Source organism: Somniosus microcephalus, unplaced genomic scaffold (assembly GCF_052327205.1).
Source record: "Somniosus microcephalus isolate GS21.2 unplaced genomic scaffold, FLI_Smic_1.0 unresolved_chr7, whole genome shotgun sequence".
NCBI lineage: Eukaryota > Metazoa > Chordata > Chondrichthyes > Squaliformes > Somniosidae > Somniosus > Somniosus microcephalus.
Genome location: NW_028225185.1, coordinates 2,771,117 through 2,794,162, shown reverse-complemented (window position 1 = coordinate 2,794,162; position 23,046 = coordinate 2,771,117). Strand labels below are relative to the sequence as shown.

At 59.4% G+C, this 23,046-nt stretch overlaps 1 protein-coding gene and 1 non-coding gene across 2 annotated transcripts in view; both read right to left on the bottom strand.

Annotated features, from left to right (window-relative positions):
* Nucleotides 1-21,599, bottom strand: part of LOC147086381 (KH homology domain-containing protein 4-like) — a 41,040-nt gene extending 19,441 nt beyond the window's left edge. The window contains exons 1-7 of the mRNA XM_085978451.1: nucleotides 21,494-21,599; nucleotides 20,180-20,232; nucleotides 18,540-18,682; nucleotides 7,734-7,945; nucleotides 5,798-5,858; nucleotides 5,243-5,303; nucleotides 355-542 (exon numbers count right to left, since the gene is read on the bottom strand). Coding sequence (XP_085834577.1) covers nucleotides 355-542; nucleotides 5,243-5,303; nucleotides 5,798-5,858; nucleotides 7,734-7,945; nucleotides 18,540-18,682; nucleotides 20,180-20,232; nucleotides 21,494-21,528 — 753 coding nt within the window. The 5' untranslated portion in view covers nucleotides 21,529-21,599. The remainder of the gene's footprint in view (nucleotides 1-354; nucleotides 543-5,242; nucleotides 5,304-5,797; nucleotides 5,859-7,733; nucleotides 7,946-18,539; nucleotides 18,683-20,179; nucleotides 20,233-21,493) is intronic.
* Nucleotides 16,894-17,026, bottom strand: LOC147086382 (small Cajal body-specific RNA 4). Its single transcript, XR_015075761.1, has one exon.
* Nucleotides 21,600-23,046: the final 1,447 nt, after the last annotated feature.

The window sequence follows — 23,046 nt, the reverse complement described above, 5'->3', positions numbered from 1 at the left end:
CGGGCCGAGACAGCGAGAACAGCAAGCTATTCAACCAAGGAGGGCCTCACAGCCAAGCCCGACCTTCCCCCTGATTCGCTGCCCAGCAGTGGGACTGTCCGCTCCCTGTGCTGCCCCGCTACAGCCCGGAGATTCACGGCACAGAACCTCGCAGCACGTGTCATTCGCAACTAAACACCAGCAGGTGGCGACTGAATGCCAACATTTTAGCAACAGGAGCTTATCCGCAACTGAAGGCAGCACCAAGCTCCCAGACAGGACGGCCCCCGACGCGGCCTGGCCCACTCCCCCAACTGCTGTGGGCCTTGACTCTTCCATTGAGTTCCCAATCGCGATCCTGTTGCATTGACCTACCTGTCCGGGAATGCCGAGCTGCTGTGCTGTCCCCGAGACTGGGAAGGGCGCGGGATCGGACCCGCAATGCCTCGGGTATGAGCTTTGGGAGGGTTGCAGTGGGACGGGGCCCACTGGATAGCTGGCCTGGTAACCGGGGCCTGGGTAATAAGGCTGCTGGCACACAGCTCCCGGCACCTGCTGGTAACCTGGGAAAGAGGGAAGAGTGTTTAGAGCGGACTGGGAGAGCGCACAGACACACACCACACGCACAGCCTCAGGCACACACACACCACAGCCTCAGGCACACACCACACGCACAGCCTCAGGCGCACACACCACACGCACAGCCTCAGGCACACACACCACACGCACAGCCTCAGGCACACACCACACGCACAGCCTCAGGCACACACACCACACGCACAGCCTCAGGCGCACACACCACACGCACAGCCTCAGGCACACACACCACACGCACAGCCTCAGACACACACACCACACGCACAGTCTCAGACGCACACACCACACGCACAGCCTCAGGCGCACACACCACACGCACAGCCTCAGGCACACACACCACACGCACAGTCTCAGACACACACACCACACGCACAGCCTCAGGCACACACACCACACGCACAGCCTCAGGCACACACACCACACGCACAGCCTCAGACACACACACCACACGCACAGCCTCAGGCACACACACCACACGCACAGCCTCAGGCACACACCACACGCACAGTCTCAGACACACACACCACACGCACAGCCTCAGACACACACACCACACACACACCACACGCACAGTCTCAGACACACACACCACACGCACAGCCTCAGACACACACACCACACGCACAGTCTCAGGCACACACACCACACGCACAGTCTCAGACACACACACCACACGCACAGTCTCAGGCACACACACCACACGCACAGCCTCAGGCACACACACCACACGCACAGTCTCAGGCACACACACCACACGCACAGCCTCAGGCACACACCACACGCACAGCCTCAGGCACACACACCACACGCACAGTCTCAGGCACACACACCACACGCACAGCCTCAGGCACACACACCACACGCACAGCCTCAGGCACACACACCACACGCACAGCCTCAGGCACACACACCACACGCACAGCCTCAGGCACACACACCACACGCACAGCCTCAGGCACACACGCCACACGCACAGCCTCAGGCACACACCACACGCACAGCCTCAGGCACACACGCCACACGCACAGCCTCAGGCACACACACCACACGCACAGCCTCAGGCACACACACCACACGCACAGTCTCAGGCACACACACCACACGCACAGCCTCAGGCACACACACCACACGCACAGCCTCAGGCACACACACCACACGCACAGTCTCAGGCACACACACCACACGCACAGCCTCAGGCACACACACCACACGCACAGCCTCAGGCACACACCACACGCACAGCCTCAGGCACACACCACACGCACAGCCTCAGGCACACACACCACACGCACAGCCTCAGGCACACACACCACACGCACAGTCTCAGGCACACACACCACACGCACAGCCTCAGGCACACACCACACGCACAGCCTCAGGCACACACACCACACGCACAGCCTCAGGCACACACATCACACGCACAGCCTCAGACACACACGACACACACACCACACGCACAGCCTCAGGCACACACGCACAGCCTCAGGCACACACACCACACGCACAGCCTCAGGCACACACACCACACGCACAGCCTCAGGCACACACACCACACGCACAGCCTCAGACACACACACCACACGCACAGCCTCAGGCACACACGCCACACGCACAGCCTCAGGCACACACCACACGCACAGCCTCAGACACACACACCACACGCACAGTCTCAGACACACACACCACACACGCCACACGCACAGCCTCAGGCACACACACCACACGCACAGCCTCAGGCACACACACCACACGCACAGTCTCAGACACACACACCACACACACCACACGCACAGTCTCAGACACACACACCACACGCACAGTCTCAGACACACACACCACACACACCACACGCACAGCCTCAGGCACACACACCACACGCACAGCCTCAGGCACACACACCACACGCACAGCCTCAGGCACACACCACACGCACAGCCTCAGACACACACACCACACGCACAGTCTCAGACACACACACCACACACACCACACGCACAGCCTCAGGCACACACACCACACGCACAGCCTCAGGCACACACCACACGCACAGCCTCAGGCACACACGCCACACGCACAGCCTCAGGCACACACGCCACACGCACAGCCTCAGGCACACACACCACACGCACAGTCTCAGGCACACACACCACACGCACAGCCTCAGGCACACACCACACGCAGAGCCTCAGGCACACACCACACGCACAGCCTCAGGCACACACCACACGCACAGCCTCAGGCACACACCACACGCACAGCCTCAGGCACACACCACACGCACAGCCTCAGGCACACACACCACAGGCACAGCCTCAGGCACACACCACACGCACAGCCTCAGGCACACACACCACACGCACAGCCTCAGGCACACACACCACACGCACAGCCTCAGGCACACACACCACACGCACAGCCTCAGGCACACACACCACACGCACAGCCTCAGACACACACACCACACGCACAGCCTCAGGCACACACCACACGCACAGCCTCAGGCACACACCACACGCACAGTCTCAGACACACACCACACGCACAGTCTCAGGCACACACCACACGCACAGTCTCAGGCACACACACCACAGGCACAGCCTCAGGCACACACCACACGCACAGCCTCAGGCACACACACCACACGCACAGCCTCAGGCACACACACCACACGCACAGCCTCAGACACACACACCACACGCACAGCCTCAGGCACACACCACACGCACAGCCTCAGGCACACACCACACGCACAGTCTCAGACACACACCACACGCACAGTCTCAGGCACACACCACACGCACAGTCTCAGGCACACACACCACAGGCACAGCCTCAGGCACACACCACACGCACAGCCTCAGGCACACACACCACACGCACAGCCTCAGGCACACACACCACACGCACAGCCTCAGGCACACACACCACACGCACAGCCTCAGGCACACGCACAGCCTCAGGCACACACACCACACGCACAGCCTCAGGCACACACACCACACGCACAGCCTCAGGCACACACCACACGCACAGCCTCAGACACACACACCACACGCACAGCCTCAGGCACACACCACACGCACAGCCTCAGGCACACACGCCACATGCACAGCCTCAGGCACACACACCACACGCACAGCCTCAGGCACACACACCACACGCACAGCCTCAGGCACACACACCACACGCACAGCCTCAGGCACACACACCACACGCACAGCCTCAGGCACACACCACACACGCACAGCCTCAGGCACACACACCACACGCACAGCCTCAGGCACACACACCACACGCACAGCCTCAGGCACACACCACACACGCACAGCCTCAGGCACACACACCACACGCACAGCCTCAGGCACACACACCACACGCACAGCCTCAGGCACACACACCACACGCACAGCCTCAGGCACACACACCACACGCACAGCCTCAGACACACACACCACACGCACAGCCTCAGGCACACACACCACACGCACAGCCTCAGGCACACACACCACACGCACAGCCTCAGACACACACACCACACGCACAGCCTCAGGCACACACACCACACGCACAGCCTCAGGCACACACACCACACGCACAGCCTCAGACACACACACCACACGCACAGCCTCAGGCACACACACCACACGCACAGCCTCAGGCACACACCACACGCACAGCCTCGGGCACACACACCACACGCACAGCCTCAGGCACACACCACACGCACAGCCTCAGGCACACACGCCACACGCACAGCCTCAGGCACACACACCACACGCACAGCCTCAGGCACACACACCACACGCACAGCCTCAGACACACACACCACACGCACAGCCTCAGACACACACACCACACGCACAGCCTCAGGCACACACACCACACGCACAGCCTCAGGCACACACCACACGCACAGCCTCAGGCACACACACCACACGCACAGCCTCAGACACACACACCACACGCACAGCCTCAGGCACACACACCACACGCACAGCCTCAGGCACACACACCACACGCACAGCCTCAGGCACACACCACACGCACAGCCTCAGACACACACACCACACGCACAGCCTCAGGCACACACCACACGCACAGCCTCAGGCACACACACCACACGCACAGCCTCAGACACACACACCACACGCACAGCCTCAGGCACACACACCACACGCACAGCCTCAGGCACACACACCACACGCACAGCCTCAGGCACACACACCACACGCACAGCCTCAGGCACACACCACACGCACAGCCTCAGGCACACACACCACACGCACAGCCTCAGGCACACACCACACACGCACAGCCTCAGGCACACACACCACACGCACAGCCTCAGGCACACACCACACGCACAGCCTCAGGCACACACACCACACGCACAGCCTCAGGCACACACCACCCACACAGCCTCAGGCACACACCACACACACGGAGAGGCTTTAGCCGAGAAGAAGCACTTCACCGAATTAGCAAGCCAGAGGAATAATCTCCCGAGGACCCTCAAACCCCGCCTGTTGTCTGGGAGCCCACCGCCTGGGCAGACACTGAAGGACCACAGCGGAGGGGAAACATCTGACCAGGGTTGGAAGGCCTCAGTTATGATTTGCCCAGACGGAGAGGAGCTTCATCCTGTTCTTATTCTAAGAGTTACCTTGAGGTGGCAGGGCTGAAGAATTCACTTGACTCAGGAGCCGCGTGTGCTCATTGTAAACCTGAACAAAGCCAGAAAGGAAATGTATTTTAGAGATCAGATAGCACAGGTTCCACATCCTGCAGCAAGCTCGAGAATCACAGCTCCCTTCAGACAGGCCGCAGGCTCCAGGAGAAGCTGCTGGGTAAATGCACTGTCCGAGCGCGATGTTGGTCGCAGTCTGTGCTGGGTCAGCGGATTACAGCCGGAGCGAGCGAGCGGTGACGGGCAACGGCTGGACACGGCACCCACAACACCGGGCGTTCCTGCACCTGAGCGGGCACGTCGGTCTGTCGGAGGACAGGACCCGCTCGCTGTGATTCCAACCATGGCTGAACACCGTGCTGACACACTCTCTGCCCGAACGGACACGTGAAGAACGGCCCACACGAGTGAGATACGAGAAGGTGACTGCTGTCCATCAGAGTCACATCTTCAGGATTGGGGCGGGGGGTGGGTACACAGACCCACAGGGAGACGGTCTGTGACTCAGTCCATTACTGAGGTGATACTCACAGTCTGCAGCAAGCTCTCACAGAGTTTCCTTGCAGCCGACAGTCCCTCTGACTTGGGATGACTAAAAGGAAGATAAATCGACATTAGCAATAACTCTCGCACTGACTCAGTACCACATCATCTACGCAGCAAGAGACCGTGAGAGACCATACGGCTCATCCGACATCACCCCCTGCAGACTACAACTGTCGGCCCACTCAGCTCCCTCTACACTGTCCCGTCAAACACTCCCAGGGCAGGTACAGCACGGGTTAGATACAGAGTAATGCTCCCTCTACACTGTCCCATCAAACACTCCCAGGGCAGGTACAGCACGGGTTAGATACAGAGTAAAGCTCCCTCTACACTGTCCCATCAAACACTCCCAGGGCAGGTACAGCACGGGTTAGATACAGAGTAATGCTCCCTCTACACTGTCCCATCAAACACTCCCAGGGCAGGTACAGCATGGGTTAGATACAGAGTAAAGCTCCCTCTACACTGTCCCATCAAACACTCCCAGGGCAGGTACAAGACGGGTTAGATACAGAGTAAAGCTCCCTCTACACTGTCCCATCAAACACTCCCAGGGCAGGTTCATCACGGGTTAGATACAGAGTAAAGCTCCCTCTACACTGTCCCATCAAACACTCCCAGGGCAGGTTCATCACGGGTTAGATACAGAGTAAAGCTTCCTCTACACTGTCCCATCAAACACTGCCAGGGCAGGTACAGCACGGGTTAGATACAGAGTAAAGCTCCCTCTACACTGTCCCCATCAAATACTCCCAGGGCAGGTACAGCACGGGTTAGATACAGAGTAAAGCTCCCTCTACACTGTCCCATCAAACACTCCCAGGGCAGGTACAGCACGGGTTAGATACAGAGTAAAGCTCCCTCTACACTGTCCCATCAAACACTCCCAGGGCAGGTACAGCACGGGTTAGATACAGAGTAAAGCTCCCTCTACACTGTCCCATCAAACACTCCCAGGGCAGGTACAGCACGGGTTAGATACAGAGTAAAGCTCCCTCTACACTGTTGTGGTAAACCACTGTTATTGTTGTTCACCGTTGTTGTTGCACACTGTTGTACCTATGCATGCCTCAGCATGTCTCTGCTGGCTCCGCCCCTGGCTCCACCCACAGGCCCAGGTATAAAGGTGATTGCTCTGCAGCCCCCTGCCTTCTTGGAACCCAGTCAACCACGAGAGGCATGCTCTGTTCTTTGCTGATAAAAGCCTTTTAGTTACTCTCCTAACTCTCCGTCTTTTATGAGTAATTGATAGCGCATCAACTGTCCCCAAATACTCCCAGGGCAGGTACAGCGCGGGTTAGATACAGAGTAAAGCTCCCTCTACACTGTCCCATCAAACACTCCCAGGGCAGGTACAGCACAGGTTAGATACAGAGTAAAGCTCCCTCTACACTGTCCCATCAAACACTCCCGGGGCAGGTACAGCACGGGTTAGATACAGAGTAAAGCTCCCTCTACACTGTCCCATCAAACACTCCCAGGACAGGTACAGCACGGGTTAGATACAGAGTAAAGCTCCCTCTACACTGTCCCATCAAACACTCCCAGAGCAGGTACAGCACGGGTTAGATACAGAGTTAAGCTCCCTCTGGAATCCATGCAATGGGGAACTGGACCCTCCGGGGACTGCAGATCCAAGACTGAAACCTCCGTCCTAACCCATGTCCAGAGACAAGTGTTTCCTCCCGTGCACAGCTCCATCTCGCTCTCCTTTCCCTTGTACCGCGCTTGTGCCAGCTTTCACACTCCCTGCAAGGCTGCCCCAAGTTTCTGGTGTGCAAACGGTCACCAACAAACCCGTTGGGAGTGGACAGATAAAGCGAAACGCTGAAGTATCTGGGGTGCAGGGTGAAGAATCTCACTGGACGCGTCTGGTCAGTGCACAGTGTGTGTAAAGACTGGGCGATCGGTGGGAATGTACCTGATATAAATGTACATTGGCTCAAAGGCCTCTCTCCCAGACGCAGGCTCCAGGCAGCCCGAGCCCTTCCCGCGGAGGAACACCTTGGCGCCGGTTTCCGCTTGAATGTGCTGCAGGTACGAGCCGCCCGGACCTTCCACTTTCTCCTTAATATTAAAGGCTGCGATGACTTGCTCCAGACCCACAAAGACCTTATCTTGCACGTAATGCATCTGTGGAGCAAGAGAAGGAACCGATTATAGACACAGGGAACCGAAGGCTGAAGAGGAATCGGTGAAGACGCAGACTCATAGAAACATAGAAGATAGGAGCAGGAGTCGGCCATTCGGCCCCTCGAGCCTACTCCGCCATTCAATGAGATCATGGCTGATCATCCAAATTCAGTACCCTGTCCCTGCCTTCTCCCCATATCCCTTGATCCCTTTAGCCTTAAGAAATATATCCAACTCCTTCTTGAATATATTTAATGAATTGGCCTCAACTGCCTTCTGTGGTAGAGAATTCCACAGGTTCACCACTCTCTGGCTGAAGAAATTCCTCCTCATCTCTGTCCGAAATGGCTTACCCCTTATCCTTAGACTGTGACCCCTGGTTCTGGACTCCCCTGCCATCGGGAACATCCTTCCTGCATCTAGTCTGTCTAGTCCTGTTAGAATTTTATAAGTTTCAATGAGATCCCCTCTCATTCTTCTAAACTCCAGCGAGTATAAGCCCAATCGACCCAATCTCTCCTCATACGTCATTCCTGCCAGGTATCAGCCTGGTGAATCTTCACTGCACCCCCTCCATGGCAAGAACATCCTTCCTCAGATAAGGTGACCAAAACTGCACACAATACTCAAGGTGTGGTCTCACCAAGGCCCTGTACAACTGCAGCAGGACATCCTTGTTCCTGTACTCGAACCCTCTCGCTATGAAGGCCAACATACCATTTGCCTTCTTAACCGCCTGCTGCACCTGCATGCTTACCTTCAGCGACTGGTGCACAAGGACACCCAGGTCTCGTTGCACTTCCCCCTCTCCCAATCTATTGCCGTTCAGATAATAATCTGCCTTCCTGTTTTTGCCACCAAAGTGGATAACCTCGCATTTATCCTCATTATACTGCATCTGCCCAATCACCCAACCTGTCCAAATCATACTGGAGTTTCTCGACATCCTCCTCACAGCACACACGCCCACCCAGCTTTGCGTCGTCTGCAAACCTGGAGATATTACATCTAGTTCCCTTGTCCAGATCATTAATATATATTGTGAATAGCTGGGGTCCGAGGACCGATCCCCGCGGTACCCAACTAGTCACTGCCTGCCACTCGGAAAAAGACCCGTTGACTCCAACTCTTTGCTTCCTGTCTGCCAACCAGTCTGATGAAGACAGCGTTCAATGTTCTGGGTATACCGAGCCGTCAGTGTGTGATTCTGAGCGGCACTGGGTGTCCGACTGGGAGAGTGGGTCAATTCCCGGAGTGGTGAACTGGGCATTCCAAGAATTCCGTCACTTGTAACACAGACTTCGACCCCTCCACGGTCTCGAAATTGTCAGACTGCTTGTCCGACACCCAGTTCTGGATGAGCAGAAATTCTCCAATTAAATATTGGGAAGACCGAAGCCATTGTTGTCGGTCCCCGTCACAAACTCCATTCCCCAGCCACCGGCTCCATCCCTCTCCCCAACATCTGTCTGAGGCTGAACCACACTGTTCGCAACCTTGCTGTCATATCTGACCCTGAAATGAGCTTCCGACCACATATCCGCAGCATAACAAAGACCGCCTACTTCCACCTCCGTAACATCGCCCATCTCCGCCCCGCCTCAGCTCATCCGCTGCTGAAACCCTCGTCCATGCCTTTGTTACCTCTAGACTTGACTATTCCAACACACCCCTGGCTGGCCTCCCACATTCCACCCTACATAAACTTGGTCATCCAAAACTCAGCTGCCCCGTGTCCTAACTCACACCCAGTCACGTTCACCCATCACCCCCTGTGCTCACTGCCCCGTGTCCTAACTCACACCCAGTCACGTTCATCCATCACCCCCTGTGCTCACTGCCCCGTGTCCTAACTCACACCCAGTCCCGTTCACCCATCACCCTGTGCTCACTGCCCCGTGTCCTAACTCACACCCAGTCCCGTTCACCCATCACCCCCTGTGCTCACTGCCCCGTGTCCTAACTCACACCCAGTCCCGTTCACCCATCACCCCCTGTGCTCACTGCCCCGTGTCCTAACTCACACCCAGTCCCGTTCACCCATCACCCCCTGTGCTCACTGCCCCGTGTCCTAACTCACACCCAGTCCCGTTCACCCATCACCCCCTGTGCTCACTGCCCCGTGTCCTAACTCACACCCAGTCACGTTCATCCATCACCCCCTGTGCTCACTGCCCCGTGTCCTAACTCACACCCAGTCCCGTTCACCCATCACCCCGTGCTCACTGCCCCGTGTCCTAACTCACACCCAGTCACGTTCATCCATCACCCCGTGCTCACTGCCCCGTGTCCTAACTCACACCCAGTCCCGTTCACCCATCACCCCCTGTGCTCACTGCCCCGTGTCCTAACTCACACCCAGTCCCGTTCACCCATCGCCCCTTGCTCACTGCCCCGTGTCCTAACTCACACCCAGTCCCATTCACCCATCACCCCGTGCTCACTGCCCCGTGTCCTAACTCACACCCAGTCCCGTTCACCCATCACCCTGTGCTCACTGCCCCGTGTCCTAACTCACACCCAGTCCCGTTCACCCATCACCCCCTGTGCTCACTGCCCCGTGTCCTAACTCACACCGAGTCCCGTTCACCCATCACCCCCTGTGCTCACTGCCCCGTGTCCTAACTCGCACCCAGTCCCGTTCACCCATCACCCTGTGCTCACTGCCCCGTGTCCTAACTCACACCCAGTCCCGTTCACCCATCACCCCCTGTGCTCACTGCCCCGTGTCCTAACTCACACCCAGTCCCGTTCACCCATCACCCCCTCTGCTCACTGCCCCGTGTCCTAACTCACACCCAGTCCCGTTCACCCATCACCCCCTGTGCTCACTGCCCCGTGTCCTAACTCACACCCAGTCCCGTTCACCCATCACCCCCTGTGCTCACTGCCCCGTGTCCTAACTCACACCCAGTCCCGTTCACCCATCACCCCCTGTGCTCACTGCCCCGTGTCCTAACTCACACCCAGTCCCGTTCACCCCTCACCCCCTGTGCTCACTGCCCCGTGTCCTAACTCACACCCAGTCCCGTTCACCCATCACCCCCTGTGCTCACTGCCCCGTGTCCTAACTCACACCCAGTCCCGTTCACCCATCACCCCCTGTGCTCACTGCCCCGTGTCCTAACTCACACCCAGTCCCGTTCACCCTTCACCCCGTGCTCACTGCCCCGTGTCCTAACTCACACCCAGTCCCGTTCACCCATCACCCCTGTGCTCGCTGACCTACACTGGCTCCCCATTAAGCAGCACAATGATTTCAAACTTCTCACCCTTGTTTTCAAATCCCTCCATGGCCTCGCCCCTCTCTGTATCTGTAACCTCCTCCAGCCCCACAACCCTCCGAGATCTCTGCGCTCCTCCAATTCTGGCCTCTTGAGCATCCCCCAATTTCCATCGCTCCACCATTGGCGGCCGTGCCTTCAGCCGCCTGGGCCCCGAGCTCTGGAATTCCCTCCCTAAACCTCTCCGCCTCTCTCTCTCCTTTAAGACGCTCCTTAAAACCGACCTCACCTGTCATAATTTCTTAGGTGGCTCGGTGTCAATTTTTGGTCTTAGAATACTCCTGTGAAACGCCTTGGGACAGTTTAGTACGTTAAAGGCGCTCTATAAATACAAGTAGTTGTTGTTGTTGTGGTGCTGCATCTGTACTGTGTTCAGTTCTGGGCACCACACCTCAGGGAAGATACATTAACCTTTGGGGGGGGGGGGGGGTGGAAGCACAGATTCACCAGAGTGATACCCGGGGCTGAAAGGGTTAAACTCCGAGGACAGGTCGCACAGACTGGGCTTGTATTCCCTCGAGTATCGAAGATTAAGGGCTGATCTGATCGAGGTGTTTAAGATGATTAAAGGATTCGATGGGGTGGAGAGAGAAACTATTTCCTCTGGTGGGGGGGGGGGGGGGGTGGGGAGTCCAGAACAAGGGAGGGGGGGGCGTCACCTTAAAATTAGAGCCAGGCCATTCAGGGGTGATGTCGGGAAGCACTTCTTCACACAAAGGGTGGTGGAAATCTGGAACTCTCTCCCTGACGTAAGCAAACTACCCGGCACTCGGTCTAAGCGTTAAACAAAGCTTTAATCAACTGTTTTACAACATGGAGGTCAAGTTGTGTCCTTCACTAGTTCCTGTTAAAGAATGTCCTGAGCAAGCTGGGCCCGCGCCCGAGTATTTATACTCTCCCTGGACAGCGCCACCCGCAGGCCGCTCAGTATTATTTCATGAGTCACTTCCACATGAATGGCACGATTTATGTCACTCCCCAAAAAGCTGTGGATGCCGAGGGTCAATTGGAAATGTTGAAACGGAGATTGATATTTTTTGTTGGGTTAAGGGGATTAAGGGTTACAGAACCAAGGCGGGTAGATGGAGTTGAATGACAGAACAGGCTCGAGGGGCTGAATGGCCTCCTCCTGTTTCCCGGGTACCACATACCAAGCTGTCAGCCCAGTGGGTGAGGTCCCCGGTGGGAATGGGACGCGACTGGAAAGGTCAGGCTGGGTCATTCGACTCCAAGGGGGGGGGGGGGGGGGGGGGGGGGAGCGACGGCAACCGAAACCTCAGAGCCAGAGGCCCATCGGCTACAGGACGGAGGGTGAGGAGAGAAACTGAAGACTGAAGCTAACTCGGACCGGCCGTTCCAACATAGCCTGGACCAGAGCGTCGAAACTCTGAGCACATCTGGCTACCGTCAATCAACGTTGCATCACTGGAGAGATCCGAGCAAGATGGGCAACTGGGCTCATCCATCCAGGGACACCCTGCGGCCCACGCACCCCGCCCAATCCCAGCACTCAACTCTCTGGCGAGGTTTCCCTGCCATCCCTCCTATTGATCACTTTTTGAGAGGGCAATGTCCTGGCATCAGGCCCCTTGTCCATCGCGAGTTTGGCCCCCAGCCCCCTTCCTTGTCCTGCTCCCTCAGTTCTGGCAAATCTTTCTCGGGATTCCCTTTCGATCCCATTAACTACCGTGCACACGTCCGGGAAAACCCCTCGAAATCCCCCGCCAGCTTGGAATGGCCACGTTTTTCCATTCATCGCTCCTCACAACTCAATCCCACCGTCAACTGGGATCAGCGCAATGGCACCAAGAAAGATGGGGAACAGGGCGTGGGATGAGTTACCGGGACAAGGGCAGTTGGGAGAATGTGTGGAGAGAAGGGATTGAGGGATCTGGTGAGGAGGGAGGGACCGGGATCTGGTGAGGGGGAGGGACCGGGATCTGGTGAGGGGGAGGGACCGGGATCTGGTGAGGGGGAGGGACCGGGATCAGGATCTGGTGAGGGGGAGGAGGGACTGGGATCTGGTGAGGGGGAGGGGAGGAGGGATCGGGGTCTGGTGAGGTGGAGGGGAGCAGGGACTGGGATCTGGTGAGGGGGAGGGGAGGTGGGACCGGGATCTGGTGCGGGGATGGGGAGGTGGGACTGGGATTGGGATCTGGTGAGGGGGAGGGAGTAGGGACCGGGATCTGGTGAGGGGGAGGGGAGGAGGGATCGGGATCTGGTGAGGGGGAGGGGAAGAGGGATCGGGATCTGGTGAGGGGGAGGGGAGGTGGGACCGGGATCTGGTGAGGAGGGGGAGGGGAGGAGGGATCAGGATCTGGTGAGGGAGAGGGGAGGAGGGATCAGGATCTGGTGAGGGGGAGGGGAGGGGGGAAATCGGGATCTGGTGAGGGGAGGAGGGATCGGGATCTGGTGAGGGGGAGGCGAGGTGGGACCGGGATCTGGTGAGGGGGAGGGGAGGAGGGATCGGGATCTGGTGAGGGGGAGGGGAGGTGGGACCGGGATCTGGTGAGGGGGAGGGGAGGTGGGACCGGGATCTGGTGAGGGGGAGGGGAGGTGGGACCGGGATCTGGTGAGGGGGAGGGGAGGAGGGATCAGGATCTGGTGAGGGGGAGGGGAGGAGGGATCAGGATCTGGTGAGGGGGAGGGGGGATCGGGATCTGGTGAGGGGGAGGGGAGGTGGGACCGGGATCTGGTGCGGGGGAGGGGAGGTGGGACCGGGATCTGGTGCGGGGGAGGGGAGGTGGGACCGGGATCTGGTGCGGGGGAGGGGAGGTGGGACCGGGATCTGGTGCGGGGGAGGGGAGGTGGGACCGGGATCTGGTGCGGGGGAGGGGAGGTGGGACCGGGATCTGGTGAGGGGGAGGGGAGGAGAGGAGGGACCGGGATCTGGTGAGGGGGAGGAGAGGAGGGACCGGGATCTGGTGAGGGGGAGGGGAGGTGGGACCGGGATCTGGTGAGGGGGAGGAGGGACCGGGATCTGGGGAGGGGGAGGGGAGGTGGGACCGGGATCTGGTGAGGGGAGGGGGGACCGGGATCTGGTGAGGGGGAGGGGAGGTGGGACCGGGATCTGGTGAGGGGGAGGGGAGGGGGGGATCGGGATCTGGTGAGGAGGGGGAGGGATCGGGATCTGGTGAGGGGGAGGGGAGGGGGGGTCGGGATCTGGTGAGGGGGAGGGGAGGAGGGATCGGGATCTGGTGAGGGGGAGGGGAGGGGGGATCGGGATCTGGTGAGGGGGAGGGGAGGTGGGACCGGGATCTGGTGCGGGGGAGGGGAGGTGGGACCGGGATCTGGTGCGGGGGAGGGGAGGTGGGACCGGGATCTGGTGCGGGGGAGGGGAGGTGGGACCGGGATCTGGTGCGGGGGAGGGGAGGTGGGACCGGGATCTGGTGCGGGGGAGGGGAGGTGGGACCGGGATCTGGTGCGGGGGAGGGGAGGTGGGACCGGGATCTGGTGCGGGGGAGGGGAGGTGGGACCGGGATCTGGTGCGGGGGAGGGGAGGTGGGACCGGGATCTGGTGCGGGGGAGGGGAGGTGGGACCGGGATCTGGTGCGGGGGAGGGGAGGTGGGACCGGGATCTGGTGCGGGGGAGGGGAGGTGGGACCGGGATCTGGTGCGGGGGAGGGGAGGTGGGACCGGGATCTGGTGCGGGGGAGGGGAGGTGGGACCGGGATCTGGTGCGGGGGAGGGGAGGTGGGACCGGGATCTGGTGCGGGGGAGGGGAGGTGGGACCGGGATCTGGTGCGGGGGAGGGGAGGTGGGACCGGGATCTGGTGAGGGGGAGGGGAGGAGAGGAGGGACCGGGATCTGGTGAGGGGGAGGAGAGGAGGGACCGGGATCTGGTGAGGGGGAGGGGAGGTGGGACCGGGATCTGGTGAGGGGGAGGAGGGACCGGGATCTGGTGAGGGGGAGGGGAGGTGGGACCGGGATCTGGTGCGGGGGAGGGGAGGTGGGACCGGGATCTGGTGCGGGGGAGGGGAGGTGGGACCGGGATCTGGTGCGGGGGAGGGGAGGTGGGACCGGGATCTGGTGCGGGGGAGGGGAGGTGGGACCGGGATCTGGTGAGGGGGAGGGAGGAGGAGGGGACCGGGATCTGGTGAGGGGGAGGAGAGGAGGGACCGGGATCTGGTGAGGGGGAGGGGAGGTGGGACCGGGATCTGGTGAGGGGGAGTGAGGGACCGGATCTGGTGAGGGGAGGGGAGGTGGGACCGGGATCTGGTGAGGGGAGGGGGGACCGGGATCTGGTGAGGGGGAGGGGAGGTGGGACCGGGATCTGGTGAGGGGGAGGGGAGGGGGGGATCGGGATCTGGTGAGGAGGGGGAGGGATCGGGATCTGGTGAGGGGGAGGGAGGGGGGGTCGGGATCTGTGAGGGGGAGGGGAGGAGGGATCAGGATCTGGTGAGGGGGAGGGGAGGAGGATCAGGATCTGGTGAGGGGGAGGGGGGATCGGATCTGGTGAGGGGAGGGGGATCGGGATCTGGTGAAGGGGAGGGGAGGTGGACCGGGATCTGGTGAGGGGGAGGGGAGGAGGGACCGGGATCTGGTGAGGGGGAGGGGAGGGGGAACGGGATCTGGTGAGGGGGAGGGGAGGTGGGACCGGGATCTGGTGAGGGGTGGGGAGGAGGGACCGGGATCTGGTGAGGGGGAGGGGGAGGGGGGACCGGGATCTGGTGAGGGGGGAGGGGAGGGGGGACCGGGATCTGGTGAGGGGGAGGGGAGGTGGGACCGGGATCTGGTGAGGGGGGTGGGGAGGAGGGACCGGGATCTGGTGAGGGGAGGGGAGGAGGGACCGGATCTGGTGAGGGGGTGGGGAGGAGGGACCGGGATCTGGTGAGGGGGAGGGGAGGTGGGACCGGGATCTGGTGAGGGGGAGGGGAGGTGGGACCGGGATCTGGTGAGGGGGTGGGGAGGAGGGACCGGGATCTGGTGAGGGGGAGGGACCGGGATCTGGTGAGGGGGAGGGACCGGGATCTGGTGAGGGGGAGGGACCGGGATCTGGTGAGGGGGAGGGACCGGGATCTGGTGAGGGGGAGGGGAGGAGGGACCGGGATCTGGTGAGGGGGAGGGGAGGAGGGACCGGGATCTGGTGAGGGGGAGGGAGGTGGGACCGGGATCTGGTGAGGAGGGGGAGTGATCGTGGGACCGGGATCTGGTGAGGAGGGGGAGGGTTCGGGATCTGGTGAGGGGGAAGGGAGGGGGGGGGATCAGGATCTGGTGAGGGGGAGGGAATCAGGATCTGGTGAGGGGGAGGGGGAGGGGAGGCGGGACCGGGATCTGGTGAGGGATCGGGATCTGGTGAGGGGGAGGGGAGGGGGGATCGGGATCTGGTGAGGAGGAGGGGAGGTGGACCAGATTCCAAGAGGTCCGGCTTGTTGCATTTTCCTGATCAATCACAATCGCACAACTGGGAGATAGTCTGTGTGGGATTGTACTCTGCTTTTGGAGTGAATGGTAGGCGGGCAGGGCTGATGGTTTGAAATGGAACATCTTTCTATTTCGGGGAGTCCCACCATCGAGTACGCACAGGCAAAGTTACCCCAGTCTGCAGTCTAACTACAGTCTCTCAGTACGCCTGACCCACGCACCACAAACCGCTGGAACAGACTGAGGACTGGCTCTCACTAACTGACCGTGGCGAGGGGGGAAGTGTTACAGTGCGAAATTTCATGTCGGGCTGCACAGCGAATCCCCGGCTTTCACTCGAAGTGGGGTTGTTCTCTCGGCCCATTTTCTCTCGGAGGACAGTATCAGCAGAGCCACAAAAACTGCACAGGCTCCACTTTCTTACTCCTCCAGATCCCACAGGCACATCAGCACCGTGTAAAGGGTACCCCATCTACACTGCACCCATCAAACACTCCCAGGGCAGGTACAGCACGGGTTAGATACAGAGTAAAGCTCCCTCTACACTGCACCCATCAAACACTCTCAGGGCAGGTACAGCACGGGTTAGATACAGAGTAAAGCTCCCTCTACACTGTCCCATCAAACACTCCCAGGGCAGGTACAGCACGGGTTAGATACAGAGTAAAGCTCCCTCTACACTGTCCCATCAAACACTCCCAGGGCAGGTACAGCACGGGTTAGATACAGAGTAAAGCTCCCTCTACACTGTCCCATCAAACACTCCCGGGGCAGGTACAGCACCGGTTAGATACAGAGTAAAGCTCCCTCTACACTGTCCCATCAAACACTCCCAGGGCAGGTACAGCACCGGTTAGATACAGAGTAAAGCTCCCTCTACACTGTCCCATCAAACACTCCCGGGGCAGGTACAGCACGGGTTAGATACAGAGTAAAGCTCCCTCTACACTGTCCCATCAAACACTCCCAGGGCAGGTACAGCACGGGTTAGCTACAGAGTAAAGCTCCCTCTACACTGTCCCATCAAACACTCCCAGGGCAGGTACAGCACGGGTTAGATACAGAGTAAAGCTCCCTCTACACTGTCCCATCAAACACTCCCAGGGCAGGTACAGCACGGGTTAGATACAGAGTAAAGCTCCCTCTACACTGTCCCATCAAACACTCCCAGGGCAGGTACAGCACGGGTTAGATACAGAGGAAAGCTCCCCCTACACTGTCCCATCAAACACTCCCAGGGCAGGTACAGCACGGGGTTAGATACAGAGTAAAGCTCCCTCTACACTGTCCCATCAAACACTCCCGGGGCAGGTACAGCACGGGTTAGATACAGAGTAAAGCTCCCTCCACACTGTCCCATCAAACACTCCCAGGGCAGGTACAGCACGGGTTAGATACAGAGTAAAGCTCCCTCTACACTGTCCCATCAAACACTCCCAGGGCAGGTACAGCACGGGTTAGATACAGAGTAAAGCTCCCTCTACACTGTCCCATCAAACACTCCCAGGGCAGGTACAGCACGGGTTAGATACAGAGTAAAGCTCCCTCTACACTGTCTCATCAAACACTCCCAGGGCAGGTACAGCACGGGTTAGATACAGAGTAAAGCTCCCTCTGCACTGTCCCATCAAACACTCCCAGGGCAGGTACAGCACGGGTTAGATACAGAGTAAAGCTCCCTCTACACTGTCCCATCAAACACTCCCAGGGCAGGTACAGCACGGGTTAGATACAGAGTAAAGCTCCCTCTACACTGTCCCCATCAAACACTCCCAGGGCAGGTACAGCACGGATTAGATACAGAGTAAAGCTCCCTCTACACTGTCCCATCAAACACTCCCGGGGCAGGTACAGCACGGGTTAGATACAGAGGACCGGGTGATGACTGCACTGCACTCGAGCTGACCCTCAGACAAAGACTTCCTTCGACGTGCGGCTGTACTTACCCCGGCCTGTGATTTTGCGGAGGTGGAGTGCGGGGCTGGCTGGTGGTACACGGTGACCATCGGACCGTTGAACGGCGAGGCCGAGGCACTCACCGCCTTAACAACTCCACTCCCGATTATCTCTTTAATTCGGTTAACAGCCTCTGAAAAGAAACGAGTTGTAGGACCTCAGCATACAAATGACAAAACTCCACCGGATTTGCTTAGCAGAGACAGCGGGAGGTCCGCAAATACACCAATCCTGCAACACTCTGCTGTTCTCCCTTTCCTCTCTCCCTCAGTACTGCCCCTCCGACAGTGCGGCGCTCCCTCAGTACCGCCCCTCCGACAGTGCGGCGCTCCCTCAGTACCGCCCCTCCGACAGTGCGGCGCTCCCTCAGTACCGCCCCTCCGACAGTGCGGCGCTCCCTCAGTACCGCCCCTCCGACAGTGCGGCGCTCCCTCAGTACCGCCCCGCCGACAGTGCGGCACTCCCTCAATACTGACCCTCCGACACTGCGGCGCTCCCTCAGTACCGCCACTCCGACAGTGCTGCGTTCCCTCAGTACGGCCCCTCCGACAGTGCGGCACTCCCTCAGCACTGCCCCTCCGACAGTGCGGCGCTCCCTCAGTACTGTCCCTCCGACACTGCGGCGCTCCCTCAGTACCGCCCCTCCGACAGTGCGGCGCTCCCTCAGTACTGCCCCTCCGACAGTGCGGCGCTCCCTCAGTACTGCCCCTCCGACAGTGCAGCGCTCCCCCAGTACCGCCCCTCCGAGTGCGGCGCTCCCTCAGTACTGCCCCTCCGACAGTGCGGCGCTCCCTCAGTACTGCCCCTCCGACAGTGCGGCGCTCCCTCAGTACTGCCCCTCCGACAGTGCGGCGCTCCCTCAGTACTGCACTGTCAGCCTGAATTACGCTCTCGAGTCTCTGGAGTGGGGCTGGAGCCTGTGACCTTCTGACTCTATTCAATGTGAATTTAGATTACTGTCGGGCTGCACAGCAAATCCCCGGCTTTCACTTGAAGTGGGATTGTGTTCTCGGCCCAGTTTCTCTCGGAGGACAGTATCAGCAGAGCCACAGAGACTGCACAGGCTGCACTTTCTCACTCCTCCAGATGCCCGATTCTTTCAGCCCGCTGTGGTCCCGCGCAAGCATTTCACACCGAGATCAACCCTTAGCTCCTTTCCCCCGCCGACGGTGCGGACTGTCGCTGCAGCACGGGAGCCGCCGGCCTCGGCTGACCTCCAGCCTCTCGCAGGCCTGGGTATTCACCATGTCAACAGCCTGGGCATCGAACGCCGCCAGGTTGTGCCACCAGAGTGGCGCCCAATCCTGTCTCCGTACACCAGCTACCGGTTAAAGACGCATGCTAGCCTCGCCCGCGCTCGACAATCTGGCGCTCGCTAGCGGGGAGGTCACCAAGTTAGCAATCACAATCCATGGACCAGGGGCGGGGGCAGGAGCCCTGGCCGCTTTCCCCCTCCCCTGCCCACGGATGCGGAGTGCGATCACCGAGCACCTACTGCTGGCCCGGGCTAACGTGCACGAGCACCGCCCGGAACAGAGAGAGTGGACCCAGTCTGGGCTTCTGTGCAGCCTGAACTCGGCGGCCCATCGCAGATAAGCCAGGACTGATCATTCCGTAGCCACACACTTACTGTCAACGACGTCGCGAGTCTGTCCTTGAATGTGCAGGTACAACGCACGATCGCTGGAGGGAGAAATAAGAAACGGAGTATTAGCATGGTACAGGCCAGCCGCCACTGCCCGAGCTACACCCTCCGGTGAGATTCTGACGCCCCCCAGTTTGCGGGACGGGAGCGGCTCTCGGTCGGAACTACGACGGGCCGCAGTGTACCTGGGCACGGGTGATGGGAGAGAGCGAGGCCAGATTCAGATTGGAGTTGTGGAATGTCCCGCCAACATTCACCGTCTGGGCTTGTGCGCAGAACGGGGCTCCTCAGTGAGGTTCCAGCAGGCTGTCGGGAGCGTGCCCGAACTGTGGAACGAACTGGCATTGCTATAGCGCCTTTCACAACCTCGGGACGTCCCAAAGCGCTTCACAGCCAATGAAGTACTTTTTGAACTGTGGTCACTGACGTAAGGAAACTACTAGGCACTCGGTCTAAGCGTTAAACAAAGCTTTAATCAACTGTTTTACAACATGGAGGTCTAGTTGTGTCCTTCACTAGTTCCTGTTAAAGAATGTCCTGTGCAAGCTGGGCCCGTGCCCGAGTATTTATACTTTCCCTGGACAGCGCCACCCGCAGGCCGCCCAGTATTATTTCATAAGTCTTTCATGAATGACTGATTCATGTCAGTCACTGTTGTAATGTAGGAAACGCAGCAGCCAATTTGCGCACAGCAAGCTCCCACAAACAGCAATGTGATAATGACTAAATAATCTGTTTTAGTGATTGTTATAAATCTCATCATCAAGAAACTACTCATGAAATGACACTGGACAGCCAGCTGGTGGCGCCGTCCAAGGAGTATAAATACTCGGGCGTGGGCCCAGCTTGCTCAGGGACATTTTGTAAGACGGGAACTAGTGAAGTACAACTAGACCTCCATGTTTTGAAACAAGTTGATTAAAGCCTTGCTTTATACTCGAACCAAGTGCGTAGTGAGTTTTATTACAACAGTGATGTTGGTTGAGGGATATTGGCCCCAGGATACGGGGGAGAACTCCCCCTGCTCGTCTTCGAAATAGTGGACACGGGATCTTTTCCGTCCACCCGAGAGCGCAGACTCTAGGCCTTGGCCTGGATTTTGTGCTCAAGTCTTTGGAGTAGGACTTGAACCCACGACCTTCTGACTGAGCGGCAAGCGAGCTGCCCACTGAGCCCCAAGGAAGAACGAAGAGGAGGAAATGGAGGAAGGGGGCCAGCTGACAGACCTGGGTCGGTGAGTTCGGGGAGGGGTTGCCGGGGTGGGGGGGGAAGGGGCCCCGCATTAGTCGGTGTATATACCCCAGTGTGGCTTGTACTTTCTCCTCTGGAGCCATGAACCGTCCGCGTGTAGACACAGCCGCTCCAGTCAGCCTGCTGACCTGCGAGGAGACAGAGAACACAATCAATTCACTCTCAACTGTTGCTTAAAGAAACTTGCACAAATAAAACCTGACTCACATCCCTCGAGAGAAAGAATTCTTCAATAAAGCCTTCAGTAAGGCTTTTGACAAAGTCCCGCATGGGAGACTGGTCAAGGTGAGAGCCCATGGGGTCCAGGGCAATTTGGCACATTGGATCCAAAATTGGCTTAGTGGCAGGAGGCAGAGGGTGATGGTCGAAGGTTGTTTTTGTGACTGGAAGCCTGTGTCCAGTGGTGTACCGCAGGGATCGGTGCTGGGTCCTTTGCTGTTTGTGGTGTACATTAATGATTTAGATATGAATGTAGGAGGCATGATCAGTAAGTTCACAGATGACACGAAAATTGGTGGAGTGGTAAATAGCGAGGAGGGAAGCCTCAGGCTACAGGACGATATAGACGGGTTGGTTAGATGGGCAGAACAGTGGCAAACGCCATAGCATACAAGGCTACGGACCAAGTGCTGGAAAATGGGATTAGAATAGACAGGGATTGATGGCCGGTGCTGTATAACACTGACTCTAAAAACAGTGGGTCAGAAAGTGGGCATCAGACACGGGGTGTGAGCAGGTGCCAGGGTGCTGCCCCTCGTCCTGTGTCTGCCCGCGGTCAACCCCCCTCTCCCGAGACCAGTGTACAGACGCTGCCCCTCGTCCTGGGTCTGTCCACGGTCAACCCCCCTCCCGAGACCAGTGCACAGACGCTGCCCCTCGTCCTGGGTCTGCCCGCGGTCAGCCCCCCTCTCCCGAGACCAGTGTACAGACGCTGCCCCTCGTCCTGGGTCTGCCCGCGGTCAACCCCCCTCTCCCGAGACCAGTGCACAGACGCTGCCCCTCGTCCGGGGTCTGCCCGCGGTCAACCCCCCCTCCCGAGACCAGTGTACAGACGCTGCCCCTCGTCCTGGGTCTGCCCGCGGTCAACCCCCCTCTCCCGAGACCAGTGTACAGACGCTGCCCCTCGTCCTGGGTCTGCCCACGGTCAACCCCTCTCCCGAGACCAGTGCACAGACGCTGCCCCTCGTCCTGGGTCTGCCCGCGGTCAGCCCTCCTCTCCCGAGACCAGTGTAGAGACGCTGCCCCTCGTCCTGGGTCTGCCCACGGTCAACCCCCCTCCCGAGACCAGTGCACAGACGCTGCCCCTCGTCCTGGGTCTGCCCGCGGTCAGCCCTCCTCTCCCGAGACCAGTGTACAGACGCTGCCCCTCGTCCTGGGTCTGCCCGCGGTCAACCCCCCTCTCCCGAGACCAGTGTACAGACGCTGCCCCTCGTCCTGGGTCTGCCCGCGGTCAACCCCCCTCTCCCGAGACCAGTGTACAGACGCTGCCCCTCGTCCTGGGTCTGCCCACGGTCAGCCCCCCTCTCCCGAGACCAGTGTACAGACGCTGCCCCTCGTCCTGGGTCTGCCCGCGGTCAACCCCCCTCTCCAGAGACCAGTGT